The sequence below is a fragment of the Neopsephotus bourkii genome, unplaced genomic scaffold (genome assembly GCF_033783945.1).
Source record: "Neopsephotus bourkii isolate Nb327-2 ecotype Australia unplaced genomic scaffold, CSIRO-AGI_Nbou_v1 NB_107, whole genome shotgun sequence".
Classification (NCBI taxonomy): domain Eukaryota; kingdom Metazoa; phylum Chordata; class Aves; order Psittaciformes; family Psittacidae; genus Neopsephotus; species Neopsephotus bourkii.
In genome coordinates, this window is record NW_026900624.1 from 8,233,030 (window position 1) to 8,250,594 (window position 17,565).

At 42.1% G+C, this 17,565-nt stretch overlaps 1 protein-coding gene across 2 annotated transcripts; it reads right to left on the reverse strand.

The window, feature by feature from the left end:
- Positions 1 to 729: 729 nt before the first annotated feature.
- On the reverse strand, positions 730 to 11,225 carry LOC133215462 (poly(U)-specific endoribonuclease-like). 2 transcript variants are annotated; one of them, XM_061359504.1, is made up of 7 exons: positions 5,422 to 7,152; positions 4,485 to 4,700; positions 3,895 to 3,991; positions 2,594 to 2,715; positions 2,395 to 2,507; positions 1,635 to 1,788; positions 730 to 1,216 (listed from the first exon to the last, which is right to left on the reverse strand). In XM_061359504.1, exons 2-7 carry the CDS (start codon positions 4,644 to 4,646, stop codon positions 959 to 961), a joined length of 906 nt encoding a protein of 301 aa, XP_061215488.1. In that variant the 5' UTR covers positions 4,647 to 4,700; positions 5,422 to 7,152; the 3' UTR covers positions 730 to 958. The 2 variants fall into 2 exon arrangements, with proteins under 2 accessions (XP_061215488.1, XP_061215497.1); XM_061359513.1 differs by lacking the exon at positions 5,422 to 7,152 and adding an exon at positions 10,060 to 11,225 and having other exon boundaries at positions 731 to 1,216; positions 4,485 to 4,584.
- Between the last annotated feature and the right edge of the window lie 6,340 nt (positions 11,226 to 17,565).

A 17,565-nucleotide genomic window follows, 5' to 3' on the forward strand; every position in this document is an offset into this window, starting at 1 on the left:
GGGATGTGCATATCTAACCAGTCCTTGACACACTGAGGGTGTCAGTATATGCCTTTTTCTGCATTGCTATAAGAAGGAAAAGCATTACGTTCCTTTTCACTTGAATATTGAACACATTGTGGAAGAACAGAGGCAGGCATGTCCACATAAGCAGAAGGACCAGTGACCAGGTCCAGGACTAGGACCAGGTGTCCTCAGTGATCTCATTACTGTCACTGGGGATCTAGTAAATGGACTATGTATGGACATTCATCTAATGCTTATGCAGGTTACACAAGCAGGTAAGTGACTTCAGGCATTGCTGCCTGTAATGGGAACACAAGTGCCTGTACCATGGACTTTTAAAGTTAGGTGAGATAAAGCTGTCTGTGGTTTCTACAAAACCTGGGCAAAGCTGATGAAGTGATAGACCTGCTGTTGATCTGATGGATCTGATGACCATTCTCACAGCTGAAAGCATTTCCTCTGTGTCCAAGGCACTGTAATTGTAAAAATGCATTTGAAATTAATGTTGTATTAAATGAGAAGAAAAGAACACCTGGTTCTGTTTATGCCAAATCAAAGTTCCTGTCAGAAGGCAACATGTAAGCAATGTGTGATTATTTCTTTTTCAGATATGCAGTAGCTAACAAATAAGAGAAATATGTGTATCAATTTTAATATGACCTTTCCCTAAATTCCATTATCTGTTTAAAAGTATAGGGTTATCATACATAAAGGAAGGCTGATGTAAGTTTGATGCAACAGTATGAGCAGAAATATGTCTCAAGACTTGTCAGACACTGAGCCATGGCACACTGTTGATTAAACACTCCATTGCAGACCAAAAGCAAATGAGTCATCAATTTTTACTCAAAATCAGTTGTATAAAGCAACACCTCAGCTTACTCTGCTATTTGTTCCCTATTCCTTTCCCTTCCCCTCACCCCCCAAAAAAGTTGCCTGATCACTCTAGGTACTAGTCTTCACTACCGGTGTTGAGGAGTACTGGATATGCTGTTCCAATGTGGTGACCATGGCGGCAAACAACTATCTGTAGCTTGTATTCCTCTATCGTCACTGTTTCACGTGTGACTTTTCCTTCAGACAGCAGGAAAATGATGGTGTAAAGGGCAAATTCAAACTCCGGGCTGACACCAATAAAGGTGCTTCCAATTGGCTTGACTGAGCCCTTCCAGCTGAACTGGATGTTCAAAACTTGGTCATCTTTGTCAGGCTGAAAGCGTAAACAGAACAACAGAATAATTTTCAAAACAGCTGCAGCCAGGCAGATAGAATTTCTGTCTCAAGATTTTTGAGAGCATTGTGAGATTCAGTCATCCTTGCTTTGCCAGAGTGCTATAGCTGGAGCACAGCCTTTTCCCTGTCTTCTGGAGCATGTGTGATCATTTATCTCAGTTAAGCTTCAGCAGTGTTCTGATTCTGTAACCACCATTACTACTTTTTAAAATAGGGTTTACAAAACAAAAAAGAAGCTAGACCTGAGGACATGCTCATATTTCTTCTTACACCTGGGCAAATCAGGTTCAAAACACTTGAGCCTATGATGGCATCGTTGTGCCTTGATTCATTGCCACAGCTTTTATCTCCATATCCATTTGTCTTACTTGCAAAGGCACTCTGCTTATTCTTACCCTGGTTTTGTTCTTCTGAGTGACATATCCCTTGTAATCAATTTGGTTGCGCTTTTCCTGAAGGTAAAATTGAACCCAGTTGTGCAGACCTAGTATCTGTTTACCACGCCTTGTTTCTCCAACAAAAACATGTTCAAAACCACAAGAATCAGGGCTGTAATAAACCAAAGAATAATATATAGGTCTCTCACACTGTTTAAACATTTAAATAATTCAGATGGGCATAGGTGAAAGGTAAGATGTACAAGCTTGGTTAGGCTGATTTATGAGTAGTTTTTTTATCTGTCTGGTTTTGTTAGGGTTTTTTTCTTACTTTGCACAAAAGTTGCAATAAGATCTAGCCACAGCATCTAAATTTGATCATGAAGGTTGCTAGTAAGTGCCACAGATGCATCACTGCTGCTTATCCAGATTTTAACAGGGCTTCTGGCACTGTCTCCCATAACAGATTCATAGACAAACTGATAAAGTACAGATTAGAAAAGTAGATGATGTGGTAGGCTGAAAGGTGGATGAATGAATGTATGTCTGTGCTTGAAGGCCTGTGATTATGGACATAAAGTGCAGCTGGAGGCAATTCACCAGTTATGTACCCCAAGGGTCAGTACTGCTAGTATCAGTAAGTCTTTAAACACAGTCTCTGTGGGAGCAATGAACACCTGAGGCTGTCTTCCAGCCCTTTGTGTAACAGGCAGCAGTTTGGCTTATATTTACCTAAGTCAGAAGAGAGATTAGTAGGGGCCATATCCATCCAACATACCTGTCTCCTCCTTTCCTGGGATAGAGCTGGAACCAGATGTCATAGAGCTGATGTTTGAAATCGTCAACGTTTGGCTTTGCTAGGTTTCTTTTAAGCAGATATTCATGAGCTAGCTGAAGGATAGAATACCAGGATACATGCAACAGTTTAGCTTTTAATTCAGTGTTTTCAGTGACTAAAAAATACCTGTGTTACTCACTTTCATTACTTTTGTCGCTAAGATAGCATCAAGAAAACGATTGTTTTCAGCTATTTCTTCTGGAGTCACTACTTCTGCTACACCAGTTGATGTCTCATAGTTGTCCAATAAGGAAATAAAGGCTGCAGAAAAAGAGAAACTTTCAGCATGCTCATTCTGATGAACGAAGGCTTAATTGTACCTGTGATCCAGGCATTGGAGAGTGCCATAATGGAAAGATGCCACATAATATGCCTTGACAGGCCTTAGAGAACAATGCTCCTTTATTTGTTAAGTTTCATTCTTGGCTACTTTGTTTGTTAGGTGTAAGTCTGGGGGTGACTACAGGCTAGAACACTGCTGGACTTCTTTTTAAGATACACAGCTCACTATTGATCTTCTTTATGGAACCAAGTGCTGAAGCAGTAATGACCTTCTACCAAAACAGATTATATTTGGTCACCAAAATTACAGACATAGGCTTACAAACTTGAGCTAACCTGGCAGGAGGCTTTGTGGGCATTAACTTCAGGAGAGGAATAACACAGCATAAACCTACATGAGATGGCTTGAGCTTGGGCATGTGGGCACGGAGTGAATGGGTTAATTTTCTCCTTTTCACCCCTTTTGCTTCCTGATCCCTGCCATCACTTCATCTACTCATGCTCATCGCACCAGACTGATAGAAAAGTACATGAGGTCAAAAACCTAAGTAATTCCCTGCCAGGTTAGTGAGCTGAAGGGACTTGGTGTAGGGTTTGCTGAGTACCAGAGCTGCCCTCACTTAAGGACAGGATTGTGTGGCTCAGAGAGGAGTGGGGGAAACAGAGAAAACCAGTGCTTCCCATTACAGTGGCTGTTTGATTAGCTTAATGTAACTCTATCTGGAGAAAAGAAAATCAGGGAAGGAAACATGCATTCGTACACATGCTTAAAGTATAGCCTTCCACATTGATGTAAGCAGTAGCTGTGGACTTCGTGTTATCTGAAAGGGCTAGAAGCTGTGAGCAAAGGAGAAAAGATGACTGACATCTTTTTTCAATACCCAGAATAACATCAAAGCAATGGTAAGAGTCTCTTCCATTTCACCTTGTACTGGAAGAACCACAGAGAAATTTAGATCTGGCTAAGGACAAAAGGATGTTCTGTCTGAGGCTATAGGTAATATCCATGCAAATGTTGTGGGAAGTACTTTCAAATTACACGAGGCGTGATCCTCATCACAATCTAAATTAAATAGGATGTTACATATTAGCAAACACTTAAAACCCAACACAGATTCTTCATGTCATTTCCATCATTAACAAAAGAATGTGTCTCACTTGCAAAAGTTTTTATGCTCTTCAGTCGTTTTTCATTTACATTGTGAAACAGACGTCTGGCTGCGCTGTCACCTTGCTCTGCATCACCTGCTTTTCCCTAGGAGAAACATTAGAGTAAAACAATGAAAGAAGTAAGATGTCCTTAGAGGAGACAGTGCCTGCCTTTATAATAATCAAAAAAAACCCCATAATGCTTTTGGGATTCTTTGTTAGGAATTGTCTTCCTATGAAACTACAACATCACAGTTTGTCATCATCTGCATAATTGGAAAGGTTGCACTCCGTCTTCTCCTCCAGGCCACTGATAGAGATATTAAATAGGACCCAAGTTAAAAAAAATATTTATAATATATAAATATATATTATAGGACCCAATACAGACAACTGAAAGACTTTTCCACTTGGAACCAATGCCCAGGTAGCGTGGATCATTAATGTGTTTTCTGTACTGTTCCCTCTCCCATTATTAGGAAATCCTGCTTATGCATTTAATGGAAATGATAAAGCATGGGCAAAATGATGTTTTGCCAACACCTTTTCCTACAGTACGATATTGCCCTTAATCCTTATGTGACTTAGCAATTGGTTACCTGCAAATCAATTGTGTAGTCTTTCCCAGGCATAAGGCGGTTAACATCCATATCCCACATCTCATTGAAAATTGTAGAAAGTTCATGATTTAGGGCTTCCCTGTCAAGAAATACAGTGAAAAAAGATGGCGTGCTATTATTTCTGCAAATCACTTCTAGCATCTTCTGATGTCACTCTATGTTCTGAATTTCAGCTTGACATCAGGAGAGCTTTCTCTTCTCCCCTTGTTTATAAAAATTTAGCATAGACAGGGTTTTGGTCCAAATTTAATTTATTTACAATTTATTGAGAAGCAATAAGCAAGCAGCGCTGGGTGCGCAGGGGAGCCTTCACTCCACCAGCAACGCACGCCGAGAGTTCTGGGGTACAGTCTCTTATACTCCTCGGTCTTGGGTTTCAGCCAATCCTGTCGTCTCCTTCACCCAAATACCGACGTGATTCTTTTTTATTGTTCTCCTCCTGTTGCTGGGATCTTATCTTTGGGTGATGAAACTTCTTAAAAAGTCATTGAATTCCTTGGCAATACATTAACAGGGAATGTCTGTCACAAGCTTAACCACTATCTTAGCCCCCTCAATTCCATTTCTTATATAGTTACATATCGAATACACAAGTTTCACCTCATCCCGTAACAGAATGTATCCCTTGATTACCTAACCCCCTTAAGGTATTCAAGCAGTTAAACAAAACACCCTCTGTAGTTAGCAAAGCATCTGAGACATTCAAGTAGTTAAACAAAGTACCCCTTAAAGTAACAAAGACTTTGATTAGGAAGGATTATTCCTTTGTTCCTTCTTTTCTTTCATCATTGTATTTACAGGAACTCCCATCTTAATCTGATCATTCCTATACATTCTACACATGATTTCCCATTCCTCCCAAAGTGCAATGATGACAAGGACTCCTAAGTTTCTGACACGAATCATTCCTATATACCTCACACCCTCACCTTCCTGTCAGTGTTGCTCTAAAAAACATAGAGCTCACGGTTCATGTTCCTATCTAAAGAATGCAGGTAACCTGTAATAAAACGAGCCTTCCCTCAGGTTAGAGTCCCTTTTAACAAAATTTTTGCTAATAAGCCTTCCTGCAGTTTTCCATGCACTGAAATAAACATGAGGATGGTGGTGGTGTTCCATTCAGGAGCATTCTACGTACAAACAAGCAGTGTAAAGCAAGCAGGAGATTGTTATCAGCGTGTAGCAACACTACACAACAGAACAGGAAGCACAGGAAGCAAAGCATTCTCTCTATGTTCTCTAGCAGCAATCTTTTATACACCCTTCCTACCTTCCTGCAAGACCCCATGCTAGAGTCACTTTTCTTCCCCCATATGTGGTTATCCCAGCAAAAAGTTAGTGATGAAGGCTGACCAAGACTCATTTTAAACACAGGGTCTGCATACAACAAAATTCTCTCATGCACTGATCTCTGATGCACATACAAACCTACCCAGGCTGGTCCTTTCCTCATTTTAATAGAATTTTATCCTGCATAATAGCTTATAGTTTTCAGAAGTCTATCCAGCCATCCATCAATAAGATTAGGAAGGGTTATTATTGTGATGAACCGCCCAAAAGCACCTCCAGTTTCAAGGGCATTAAGTCTAAACTAATACATAAGACCAAGACAAAGAACAGAGTGAAGAAGAAAGAGAAGTAGATTAATCTTCAAATGACTCACAGTTCAATTAATCCATTACAAACCAGCACATGCACTGATACCCAGAGAAGGACTGCTTGATGATTCTGAATTTCTCCTCCAAAGTAGAGGCCAAGTAAAGAAAAAAATGTGCCAACATTTGTCAACAATGGGCATTTCTTTCAAATAGTCATTTGGGCAACTTGCCATGATTTTAACTGATTCTCCCAGACTGAACCAAGGCACTTTCAAGCCCAACTCTGAACTTCCTAACTGATTACTCTTACATCTTCTCCTTCTGGCCAGGATGGAGAGGCTTGCTGCATCCACCTGCCAGTGGCAAATTCCATGCTTTTCAGCAGAAAGAGCAAACAAATATTGTGGTAAGCTGAGAGTCTTCTGATGTGCCAGCTTGATGCAAGGAGCTTGAGAGCCAGGAAGAGCAAAAAGCCATCTAGGTGGGCACCTGCCCATTATTGCCAGGGAGGAAGCAGAAGTCAGAGCAGAAAAGAGGGCATTAATCAAGGGGGGGGGGGGGAGCAGTACAGAAAGATTTCATGAGAATTCTCTTGTCCCGGACTGCGCTTCATGACTGGCTCAGAAACTGCTGGTCTAAGCTGTATATTGAAAGAAACAGAACCAGAAAGTAACAGAACTGTGCCTGTAGAACTGAGACTTCCTCTCCTCTTCTCCTTCCATTATTGAACAGATTTTTTCCCTGGAATTGTCTGTGTGACTGCGGGATGGAACTCATACAGCCTAAGGTTAGAAGCTCCTGAAAAGCATAAGCAATCTGCGCTTAACTATTTGAGAGCTTGTTGCCTACAGAAATTCATATCCCTGAGATAAAAGTCAAAAGCAGCCAGCTGACATTAATGCACCAGAGGATAAGCTGCAGCAGCTGAGGAGCATATGAACATATGTGATTTTATATTATATGCAGTATTAGAGCGGGGAAAGAAACCTCCTACAGAAGGGTGGGGCAGACAACCATAACTACTTCATCTGCCACAACTCAGCCTGCCTGCACTGCAGTGTGAGCCGTCATGTACCTCAGCTATGCTGGAGGCACTGACAGGCTGGTTTTGCTCAGGTTCTGCGATACTTTGAGATCGTTGTTGATGGGAAATCTACAAGGTTCACTTGAATTTCGAACTGGGCTTCAATAGGTGTCAATACCTGAAAAAAGGAAAAGGACTAAAAATTCTAGTATATGGGAGCCAAAGGATATGTTTGTTGTTAGGGTTAAACCCAAATATGAAGGAAGATTTTGGTTTGGAACAAGTATTTGCATGGATCTTACAGTGGAGCAGAAGGAGGCTGTCACAGAGGAACCATATTCAGCCCTTGCCCGAACCTGAGGTTCTGCTTATACTGCAGAAGTGTGGCTTGTGGCATCACATTATCAATACTGGCTATGCAGCCCAAACGGGACACCTGCTCAACTTCATGCGGAGTCAGCCTCAAGCTGTAGCACAGAAGCCACCAACAGCAGCATTTTTGTTTATTTTCAGCCATTCATTCTTTCCAAAGTCTTGAGAAGAGCCATTCGTTCTCAAAAGAGCTTACAAATCCACACATTTCACCAGCTCAGCTGAAGTCCCATGAACAGGATCAGCAAATTCACAGAATAGGACCAGAGACATTTTTCAAACTTCAAGCCTACATTCATGTTACCTTGGACTGACCTAATTTTATTGGATCACTTTTCTCCTGTGCTCTGGACCCTCCTGCTATCTATTCCTCTGCATCAGGCTTATCCCATCTGTTGGAGTGCCGCCATATTGTATTTGATACAGTTTTTACTTTGGAAGTAACTACCAGTGGCGGATAGGAGTCTGCTGTCTGATGAACATCCAAGGTATGTGAAATATTAGGGGCAATGTCAGTTGTTTGTTTTGGGGTGGGTTTTCTTTTTGTTGTTGTTGTTTGATGGGGTTTTTTTTAATATATATATTTTGTTCAAAATACGTAGTATTTTATGTACATATATTTTAGTATGTATGTATTTTGGTTAAAGTTACCTATACAGGAAACCTGTCATTCTTTCAACACCTACTGCTCATTCATTGCTCTTGGCAGATTTGTCCTATTTTTATAAAGCCTACAAGGCTCTGTTTGATCTTTCCTCCTCTAGAAATGTTATGGAATATTGCATGAGCTTATGGAGGGAAGCTCAGGGTGTCTACTCAGGAGAGGGTTATAGCGAAAGCATACCTACAGATTTCAAGCCTCATATTTGTTTAATAAAGATACTTCTACTAAATGTATTCCTGCATTCAGAAGATGTGTCCCAAACCTCTATAGTCATTTAATATTATAAATTAAAAGCCTTTTCTCTCCTTCTTCTCTGAAGGGTGCTATCACACTGTCATCATGAACTTTTCCTCTCCTTTTTGTTGCCCCTTTAGTTCCCAGAGGCACAGAGGTCCTGTACACATTGTAACTTCAGACTGAAATAAAGAAAACTATATCCCTGCCAAAGCAAAGAACTTATTCAGTGGCTTATATAGTCATCTTGTAAAAACTCTTTCTGGACAGTACTTCTTTAAAAAATGTCCATAAACTTAGCTTTCATGTAAGAGGTGAAACAACTTCAAATAGAAGAAGCCCAACACCTTTATGCAAATCCATGACGCACAGCATTTATGTAAGATTCTTGGGAAAAGAGTATTGCATATTTACTCTCTGCTTTTCCATATGATTACATGTATGACTCAAACCAGAGATTTTTATCATTAATGCTCAATCCTCTCCCTGTGTTGAAATCTCTCAGTTGTTAGATCTATGCTTTCACAGGGGATAAATTATTTCTTTGCAAGAAGTCTGTCCAATTGGATTTTATCCAGTTGAAGTCCTGCTTAGATGTGCTTACGTGCACAAACCACCCAACAACAAGAACACTAAGCCTGCACTTGTAAGAGATGAGAAAACTTTCTGGGGAGGCTCTTTGCAATAGTAACTCCAATGCACCAGCAATGTGGCTAGAGCAAAAGAATCTAACATCTCCATTTTGTTGCAGCTTTTACGTGAAACATTCACATGGTGTGTCTGTTTTGTCCAAGTTATTTTCTTCTATGAAACCTTCATTCTACGCAAAACAATGCCCCAATAAGTCTTTCATTGCTATAAATCAGAAATGACTCAAGACATGAAGAGAATGAAAAGGTCAGTGGCAAACCATGTGAGCAAGTCAAAAGTGTCAAAGCAAGAAAAACATGTCTTGCAAATGGGTCAGATGAAGCCCTGCAAAGAAGGTTTGATTTAACATCTCTAAAGTAAATTTACCTTCAATCCTTTGAACATCATCCAATTTTAAAAAGCCTTTAATCGTGGCATAGAGAAGAAAAGCATTTGGAAAGCCTGGTGAGCAACCATTTACAAGAAGTTCCCAACCATTTAAAAATACGGTTCAAATGTTGTGAAATACATGCGGCAGCTTATATGGTTAATAGCAGATACAAACGATTATCTTGATTTTCCTCTTATGCCAGTGTATATGTATTTTTACTTGAGTCTAGTGATAGTTTTCTTAGTTTAAAGCTGGTAGATGAAATAGCAAAGGACAAATAAGACAGATTTTGTAGGTGGGAAGAAAAATGTTGTCTGTGGACAAAATAAGGGTAGGCAGTTACTGTGCACTTTGTCAGAGTCCTGGGAAGGCACGATAATGTTTGAAGAACCAATTCTATGTTATCAGCTATGTTTAAGTAAAATCTGGTCTCAGCATGAACTTATTTTAGCTAAAGCAGCTTATGTTTCACTTGTCTCTCCCATTTCTTAATCTGAGTTAGTAAAATAGAATGGAAACAGGAAGTGGGGTTATTGCTGTGCTGCATTTCACATAACTCCCTTTTATGCGTCTACCAGAACAATATATCCCATCCCCACTGCCCTTCGCATTAAAGAAGCATTAGTATGATTTTCTCTTACCCATCAGCCATGACAGGAATGAGTTGTTCTCTCAGCAAATACACTGAAAAGGGATACGGCAACTGGAAGCTCAGAAATCCTCCTGGTAGTCCAAAGCATAGAGCTGTCTCCCTTTTATACTCCGTCTGCTAGCTGAGGACTGTCACTCAGACTGACAGGCAGCTCAGGAATGCAAGGGAGAGGCAGGAGGTGCCAAACCCCACAATAAGGCATAGAGTGTAAGGACAAAATGACATCTCATGCCTCTCCTGGTGCAGGCATGCTCAAACCAGGAAGTCAGAGCCACCACTACCAGGCTCCTGCTTCATTTTATCGTTGCAGGCAATCAGTATGGTAAGGAAAACAGAAGGTGATGGCAGAGAGACACATGGTGACCACCACCTTCTCCACCTGGGTTTTCAGATACGGTTTTGAGATCCTTGTATGAACTTCAGACATGAGTCACAGCATTGTGCCTGGATTATTTGTTAGCAGATTTTTAGATGGCTAGAAGAATTTTGGCCCTGAAATAAACACTGCAAGTCTGAAAGCCTTGACTGAAATGGACAAGGACATTCTCGACTTGCTGTTCTATATACAGTTATTATTTGACAATAAAAAGGAAGATGATAATAAACAGAGGTCAAAAAAATTACAGGTGGGGAAGAAAAAATAAACAATTTATGCTTGTTTATTTACAGCTTAAATTGCTAGTTACAACCTTGTAAATATTAGGAGGTATTATAATCAGGAAATATTGTATAAAGGCAACACTTTGCATATACCACTGGAAGCAAATGGTAGCAGGTGCTGGCAAGTGGAGGTACCCACTCCAGTACCTGTCCTGGGATGCATGCATTCATCATGTGGCTAAACTAACCTTCAGGTGGTTGAATGCTTATTTTTGTTTTATAATTTTCAAATTCTGTTCTTCATAGCTATTAATTTCAGAAAACCATAGCTTTAGATTTAAACTGTATATATGCGTATACAGAAGCCAAAATGGTTTGACATTAGGCCACCAGTTATAGAAATGGTTGTGTACTTCTGGTCCACATAGCCTTCAAACAATTATATTAGAGCCAAACAAAGCTCCCAGTAGTGGAGATACCTGACACATGGAAATGTACAGGGGACAAAACACACAGCTAGCTCACTTAAAACACTTAAAAGTGAAGATTCCTTCTTACATTAGTAGGGGATACTTACGTATCTCAAAACTGAATATCCTTAATTTTAACTGAAATTTTTTTTACTATTTATTGCAGTTCTGGGTAAGCAAGGACAAAAAATACAGTTTCTGAATGCAGGAGTTATTTATCTAGGCTTTAATTTAAAATACAAAAGCCAGTGGGCATAGTCTATCTGTAAGAAAGTTTCAACTCCTTTATTCACACTAGCAGAAGGAGCCCTGATGGGAGCCCAGGGAATTTCCATTTACAAGCGGCAGCATCACTGGAGTCAGCAATTTTCAGTTAATCTTTGATAAAATTACAGGTCTGATCAGTAGCATCACTAGTAATTTCATAACCATGTACTTAAATCTCTTGTAAAACTTCTATCCTATGATTTAGATGTTGAGCTAAGAAAAACTTAAGGATCCCAAAGAGTGTAAAATGGTGTAAACACTGCCAACAGAAATGAAGCGCTGATCAAAGGCAAATGAGATTGGTTCAGAATCTGGGTTATTCCCGGCTCTTACACAGGCAGTAAGAAAACCTGAGTGTCCATAGAGCAACCTTGGTAACACCACAGGTTGGCTTTCTCTACTGAGATCAAGCAGTGCTTTGTCAAACTGGGGGCACTGTTCGTTTGCTGTGCAGGAGCTGAGGTCAGGTTTTGCCTGCTCTCTGTTCTTCCTGTCTGGCACAAGGGAAAGGGGAGAGTATTTAGCACTGTCTCACTCACATGTGAACAGCATTTCCAAAGAAATAGGGCAATAGACTTGTGGAAGATGCTTTGCCTGACAAAACTGCCACCTCAAGCATCAGATGCTGACCTATACTAAGGTCAATGATCAAGGAAACCCTGTGAATAAGACCTGTTTCTAAAGCATGTAGGCATCTATGTGGGTTTCTGGCCTAAGTATTGCACTTTTCCAACCAAGGTAGCCAGTGGATAGGTGCTGGTTTTTTCCACCTCTGGTCAGGTGCCTAAACTTCCCTGAAGAGGCAAGAGGCTCATTCAGCATTAATTTAGACATCTTTGGTGGATCTAGAGAGGGTGAGTGAGAACACTGTGCTTTGCATTCTTCCAGACCAAAGCAGCCAAGAGGGCTCACACATGCACAAGGGGCTGGAGAGGCTCACTCAGGAAGACTGAGTAAAAGCTGGCAGCTAGAACAAATACAGTGCAGATTTATAGCAGGCTCAGTCCTTTCCCCAGAGAAGCCTGAACAGGCCTTTGGGTCATGTTTTACATGTAGATATAGGGAAAAGGAAAGTTTGTGAGACACTTGAGTTTGCTAGACATTCCTATGGGAGCTTTAGCTATTGCCTCTGAGTCTCCTTAAACTGACCAATACTGAAAAGCAGTGCAGACATGGGCCTGGGCTGGTTAGTGGGAACCACGCCAGGTCAGAGCTCACTCCAAGCAGGAACCGGGGAACATGAGGACTCCACCCTTCCCTAAGTGACAGTGGTGTTATAATCCCTTCGTTTACTGAGTTTCTGGTGCAGCAGGGGTCTTCAAAGCGAAAACTAAGATGATTACGTAGCCAGGCATGTTTCTATCATATTCCTGCAGCTAAATGTCTTCAGCTAGACTGTGCAGTGATTTGACTTGCTTACCTTTCGATTAGTCTGTTAACTTGCCAGTGCTAATTCCAAGGTTTAATAGGTAAGCCATGGCTGACTTACGAGTGTTCCCACAGCTGGACAAGCTGCCTGCACAGTCAGCAAACCCATAGGCTAGGAGAAAGCAAGTGCAGGTGGCTCATTACCCCTGTGTGAGCAGAGGGGCTAAGGCAGGATTTTATTTTTTTTTTTAATCTTAATGTTAGGATTGTGAAGCATGTACCTTCCTTGATTTTGTAAGCAGGAATTGCGCTTAGGAATCACCGCGGCCTGTCTACTGCAAGTAAAGACATCTTAATTACAGAGTTTTGAAGCATTTCACATTTAGCATGTTTGCTTATTAATAATAATTTTGTATACATCGATGTAAACCAGAATTTTAGGTGGTCTGGCTGAAACATCCTGTCTTTTTGCACAGCTCAGTTCTTGTGTTTTTCAATAAACATCACCATTAATCACAAAATCGCGAGTCATTAGGGTGAAGTGACCTCTGGAGATCATCCAGTCCAACCCCCTGTCAAGGCAGGGCCACCCCAAGCAGGTTACACAGGAATGTGTCCAGGCATGTGAGGATGGAGGCATGGACCCAGAGGTAGAGTGCAAGCTGGATCATTTATTGCAAAGATTACACAATATTTATATGCTTCCAAGCAATTAGCCAAGCACATCTGTGTTTGCCTTGCGGTTACATCAGGTGAAAGGTCTATCAGATTTTCTTACCGACATCCTCTTCCCAGTTCTGACGTCCTTGTTCCTTGTCAGTTCCAACATCTTCCAAGTACCAGTCAGGGACGGGTCACTCTTAATTGCCTGCTGTGGTTCTTCCTTCCTATGGTCTCTGACAGTTTTGATACATTCTAACCCCACAGTTCCCCCTTCTTGTTTTTGCAATGCAGTATACACGTCTTTCAAAGCTTGGGATAACATTCGCTGCATACATTGTAATAAGCAAGGTACAACACATATGATGGTGAAGAGAGCAAGCAGAAAGATCAATCCTGCCTTAACCAAAGTCAACAGCCACCCAGTTATAACCCAATTAGAGAAAAGTGATGATACCCAATCTTTATCATCTTCCCTTAACTTCATTACACTGGCTTTTAATTTACGGATACTGTCATGTATGGATTCTGAATGGTCTGACAAATTCATGTAACACATTCCTTCCAAAATTTCACACCCATGTCCATGTGCTAAGAAGAGAAAATCGATCGCTGCTCTATTCTGTAAAGTTGCATGTCTTATAGAATCAACATCAGTGAGCAATGCAGAGAGAGCGGATGCTGTAGCATTAGCTTGCTTAGGAAGCCAACATCCTAACTTATTCAATGTTGCTAAAGCTTGGGAGCTAGCTACTCCAGGAGCTAAAAATGAAGCAGCTATTATTTCACCTGGGTTCCAAAAATTTACCTTGCCATCGCAGCTCAGTTGAAAAGCCTCCGTTGACCTTCGAGAACGCGATCCTCGTTTATTCATTATCATGGTGTTATTGGGGCTGAACATGCCTAGGGTCCCTACTGCACATGGGCTGCCTTTTATATGGGATGGTACCCCTTGCCAAGCCCGATCTTGTGGCAACTGAGGCATGGACTCTGTTTCTGGCTACAAACAAAATCCCTTATTGAGTGAGCTTACAGGTTTTTATAGTATTCTGCTTAGCAGTTAGTAGCAGTTAGTTCCTTTGGTACTTTTCCATCACAAAACAATCTTATTGATCACTTACTCTTTCAGCCAATCAGATTACTGTCCACTCGCCTTTGCTTGAATAATTATTTCTAAACATAGTTCTTTGCTATCACTACTCGTTACATTGTCACTTCCACTTCCCCTTGACTACACATTCTTTATCTTGTCTTAAGCATCCTCCTGTTTCCAAATTTACAGTCCTTAGAAATTATCTTGATGCTCTTTCTTCGGTTCCACCCGATGTTCTTTCTCCAGTTCTTTCTCTGTTTCTTCTCCACTTGTCCCGTTCACTTCTCCCAAGGTTTGTGGCTGATCAGAGTCCAGATGTCCGGGCTCTCGTCCAGGCCTACTTGCGCAGCTTCTTGTGCAGCATTCCCCACATCTCCCCCTTCTTTATAAGCTAACAAAACATTGTTAGCAATGACTTAGCAATCAAACGATTTATACAAGCAATTAAACAAGGAACTGTGATTAAAACATATAAAAAGATTTTTACACAGGCTACTGCGATTTTAATAATGTCTTTCAAGCATGCACTGATGCCCTACTCTGACAGCAAACTTCTTAGCCAATTCCAGCTACTCTCCACCCACAACATCTGAACTCCTTTAGGTTTTGAACTGCCTCATGGACAAACTCAGAATGATTAGACAGGTTCATGTAACACATTCTATCAAAGTCTTTACAACCGTGTCCTTGAGCTAACAGCAAAAAATCTATGGCAGCTCTATTTTGAAGGGTAGCATGTCTGACTGAATCGTTATCTGTTAACAGACCATTGCTGTGGGTGAAAAACCTCCGGAGCACAGGCTGGGTTTCTTCCTGCCTCTGACCGGGAGGAGTGGACCCCGCTCCGCCCCGCAGAGCGCATCTTGGCGGGCGCAGCGCGTACCTGGGCCTGCGGGAGCACACAAAGGTGAGGGGCGGGCGAGTATCACAGCCCTCTGCCCGCGGGCAGACAATGGGGGGAGCCTGCCGGAGCCTGCTGCTGCAGCCAATGCCAGGATCAGGCGAGAATAGATCTGGCTCACTTTCTGGGTCTATCGGCCCCAGGTCGAGAGGATCCGGAGTGTTGTTTGCAAGAAGAGAAGGGGTGTTGTCTGTTGGGACAGAAGGGGTTGACGGTGCCGACCCTTGCTGTACTGCCCTGTCAAGTGCTTCATAGACTGAGCGCCATACCCCCAGCAATTTGGGTGCTGCCACATCATCCCTTGTGGCTGCGTCCCAAAGGTAGACCCCAATCTTGTCCCACACTCCCTTCTGATAAATACTAGTTGATGTTGCCTCTGAGGCATGGGCCGAGAGGCCCATATTAGTAAGTCTGTCAGTTTATCTTCATTTACAGTAATCCCCTTCTTCGCTAGGAATTTTACTAGTGCTCTGTACACTGATTTGTGCTCGGGGAATACTGAGTTTCCCATGTTCCCGTTCCCAGCCACTTACCTCAGAGGTACCGGTTAATTGCTGCAGGCTTTCGGAGTTTGGCTGGGCATCCTCACTGGTTGCCGAGTCACGGCTCTCTGTCTTGCTCCACGTTGGGGTGCCATTTGTGAGGATGGAGGCACGGACCCAGAGGTAGAGTGCAAGCTGGATCATTTATTACAAAGATTACACAATATTTATATGCTTCCAAGCAATTAGCCAAGCACATCTGTGTTTGCCTTGCAGTTACATCAGGTGAAAGGTCTATCAGATTTTCTTACTGACATCCTCTTCCCAGTTCCGATGTCCTTGTTCCTTGCCAGTTCCAACATCTTCTAAGTACCAGTCAGGGACGGGTCACTCTTAATTGCCTGCTGTGGTTCTTCCTTCCTATGGTATCTGACAGTTTTGATACATTCCAACACACACACAGGCAGGTTTTGAGTGTCTCCAGAGAGGGGAACTCTACAACTCCCTGGTCAGCCTGTTCAGTGCTCTGCCACCCGCAGTGCAGGAAAGTTCTTCCTCACGTTGAGGTGAAACTTCTTGTGTTTTTGTTTATGGCTATAGCTCCTCATCCTGTTGCTCGGGATCACTGAAGAGAGTCTGGCACCATCTCCTTTGAGATATTGATCTGCACTAATGAGATCCCCTCTCAGTCTGCTCTTCTCTAGACTAAACAGGCCCAGCTCCCTCAATCTCTCCTCATAAGAGATGCTCCAGACCCCTGATCATCCCTGTGGTCCTCCACTGGACCCTCTTCAGTAGCTCCTTGTCTTTCTTGTACTGAGGAGCCCAGCACTGGACACAGCACTCCAGATGTGTCATCACCAGGGTCGAGTAGAGAGGGAGGATCAGCTCCCTCGACCTACTGCCACACTCCTCCCAGTACAGCCCAGGATGCTATTGTCTCTCCTGGCTGCAAGGGCAATTAATGAATCAGGCTGTTGGCTGTCACTGGCCTAGATGAGATGGAGTAGATTTGCAGAAGGATTTGGAATTGCCATTGCCAGTGCAGGGCATCATGGCACCCAGGGCACCTTTCTCCTACAACTCTATGTTGTATGCAGGTGCAGGCTCTGAAGCAGTATAAGTGCGGGAACTTAAGGCTTGAGAAATTTATTTGATATAATAATGAATTGTGGTGCTGATGTATATGAAGATCGGCTGAGAAAGTTGGGGCTGTTCAGCCTGGAGAAGAGAAGGCTGCGTGGAGACCTCATAGCAGCCTTCCAGTATCTGAAGGGGGCATATAGGGATGCTGGGGATGGACTCTTCATTAGGGACTGTAGTGAAGGACAAGGGGTAATGAGTTAAAACTTAAACAGGGGAAGTTTAGATTGGATATAAGGAGGAAATTCTTTCCTGTTAGGGTGGTGAGGCACTGGAATGGGTTGCCCAAGGAGGTTGTGAATGCTCCATCCCTGGCAGTGTTCAAGGCTAGGTTGGACGAGGCCTTGGGTAATATGGTTTAGGGCGAGGTGTCCCTGCCCATGGCAGGGGGGTTGGAACTTGATGATCTTAAGGTCCTTTCCAACCCTAACTATTCTATGATTCTATGATTTATGTTACCCTCTTTTTTTACCTAACAAAATAGTGAGGGCTTTGACTGCTGGTTAGAAAA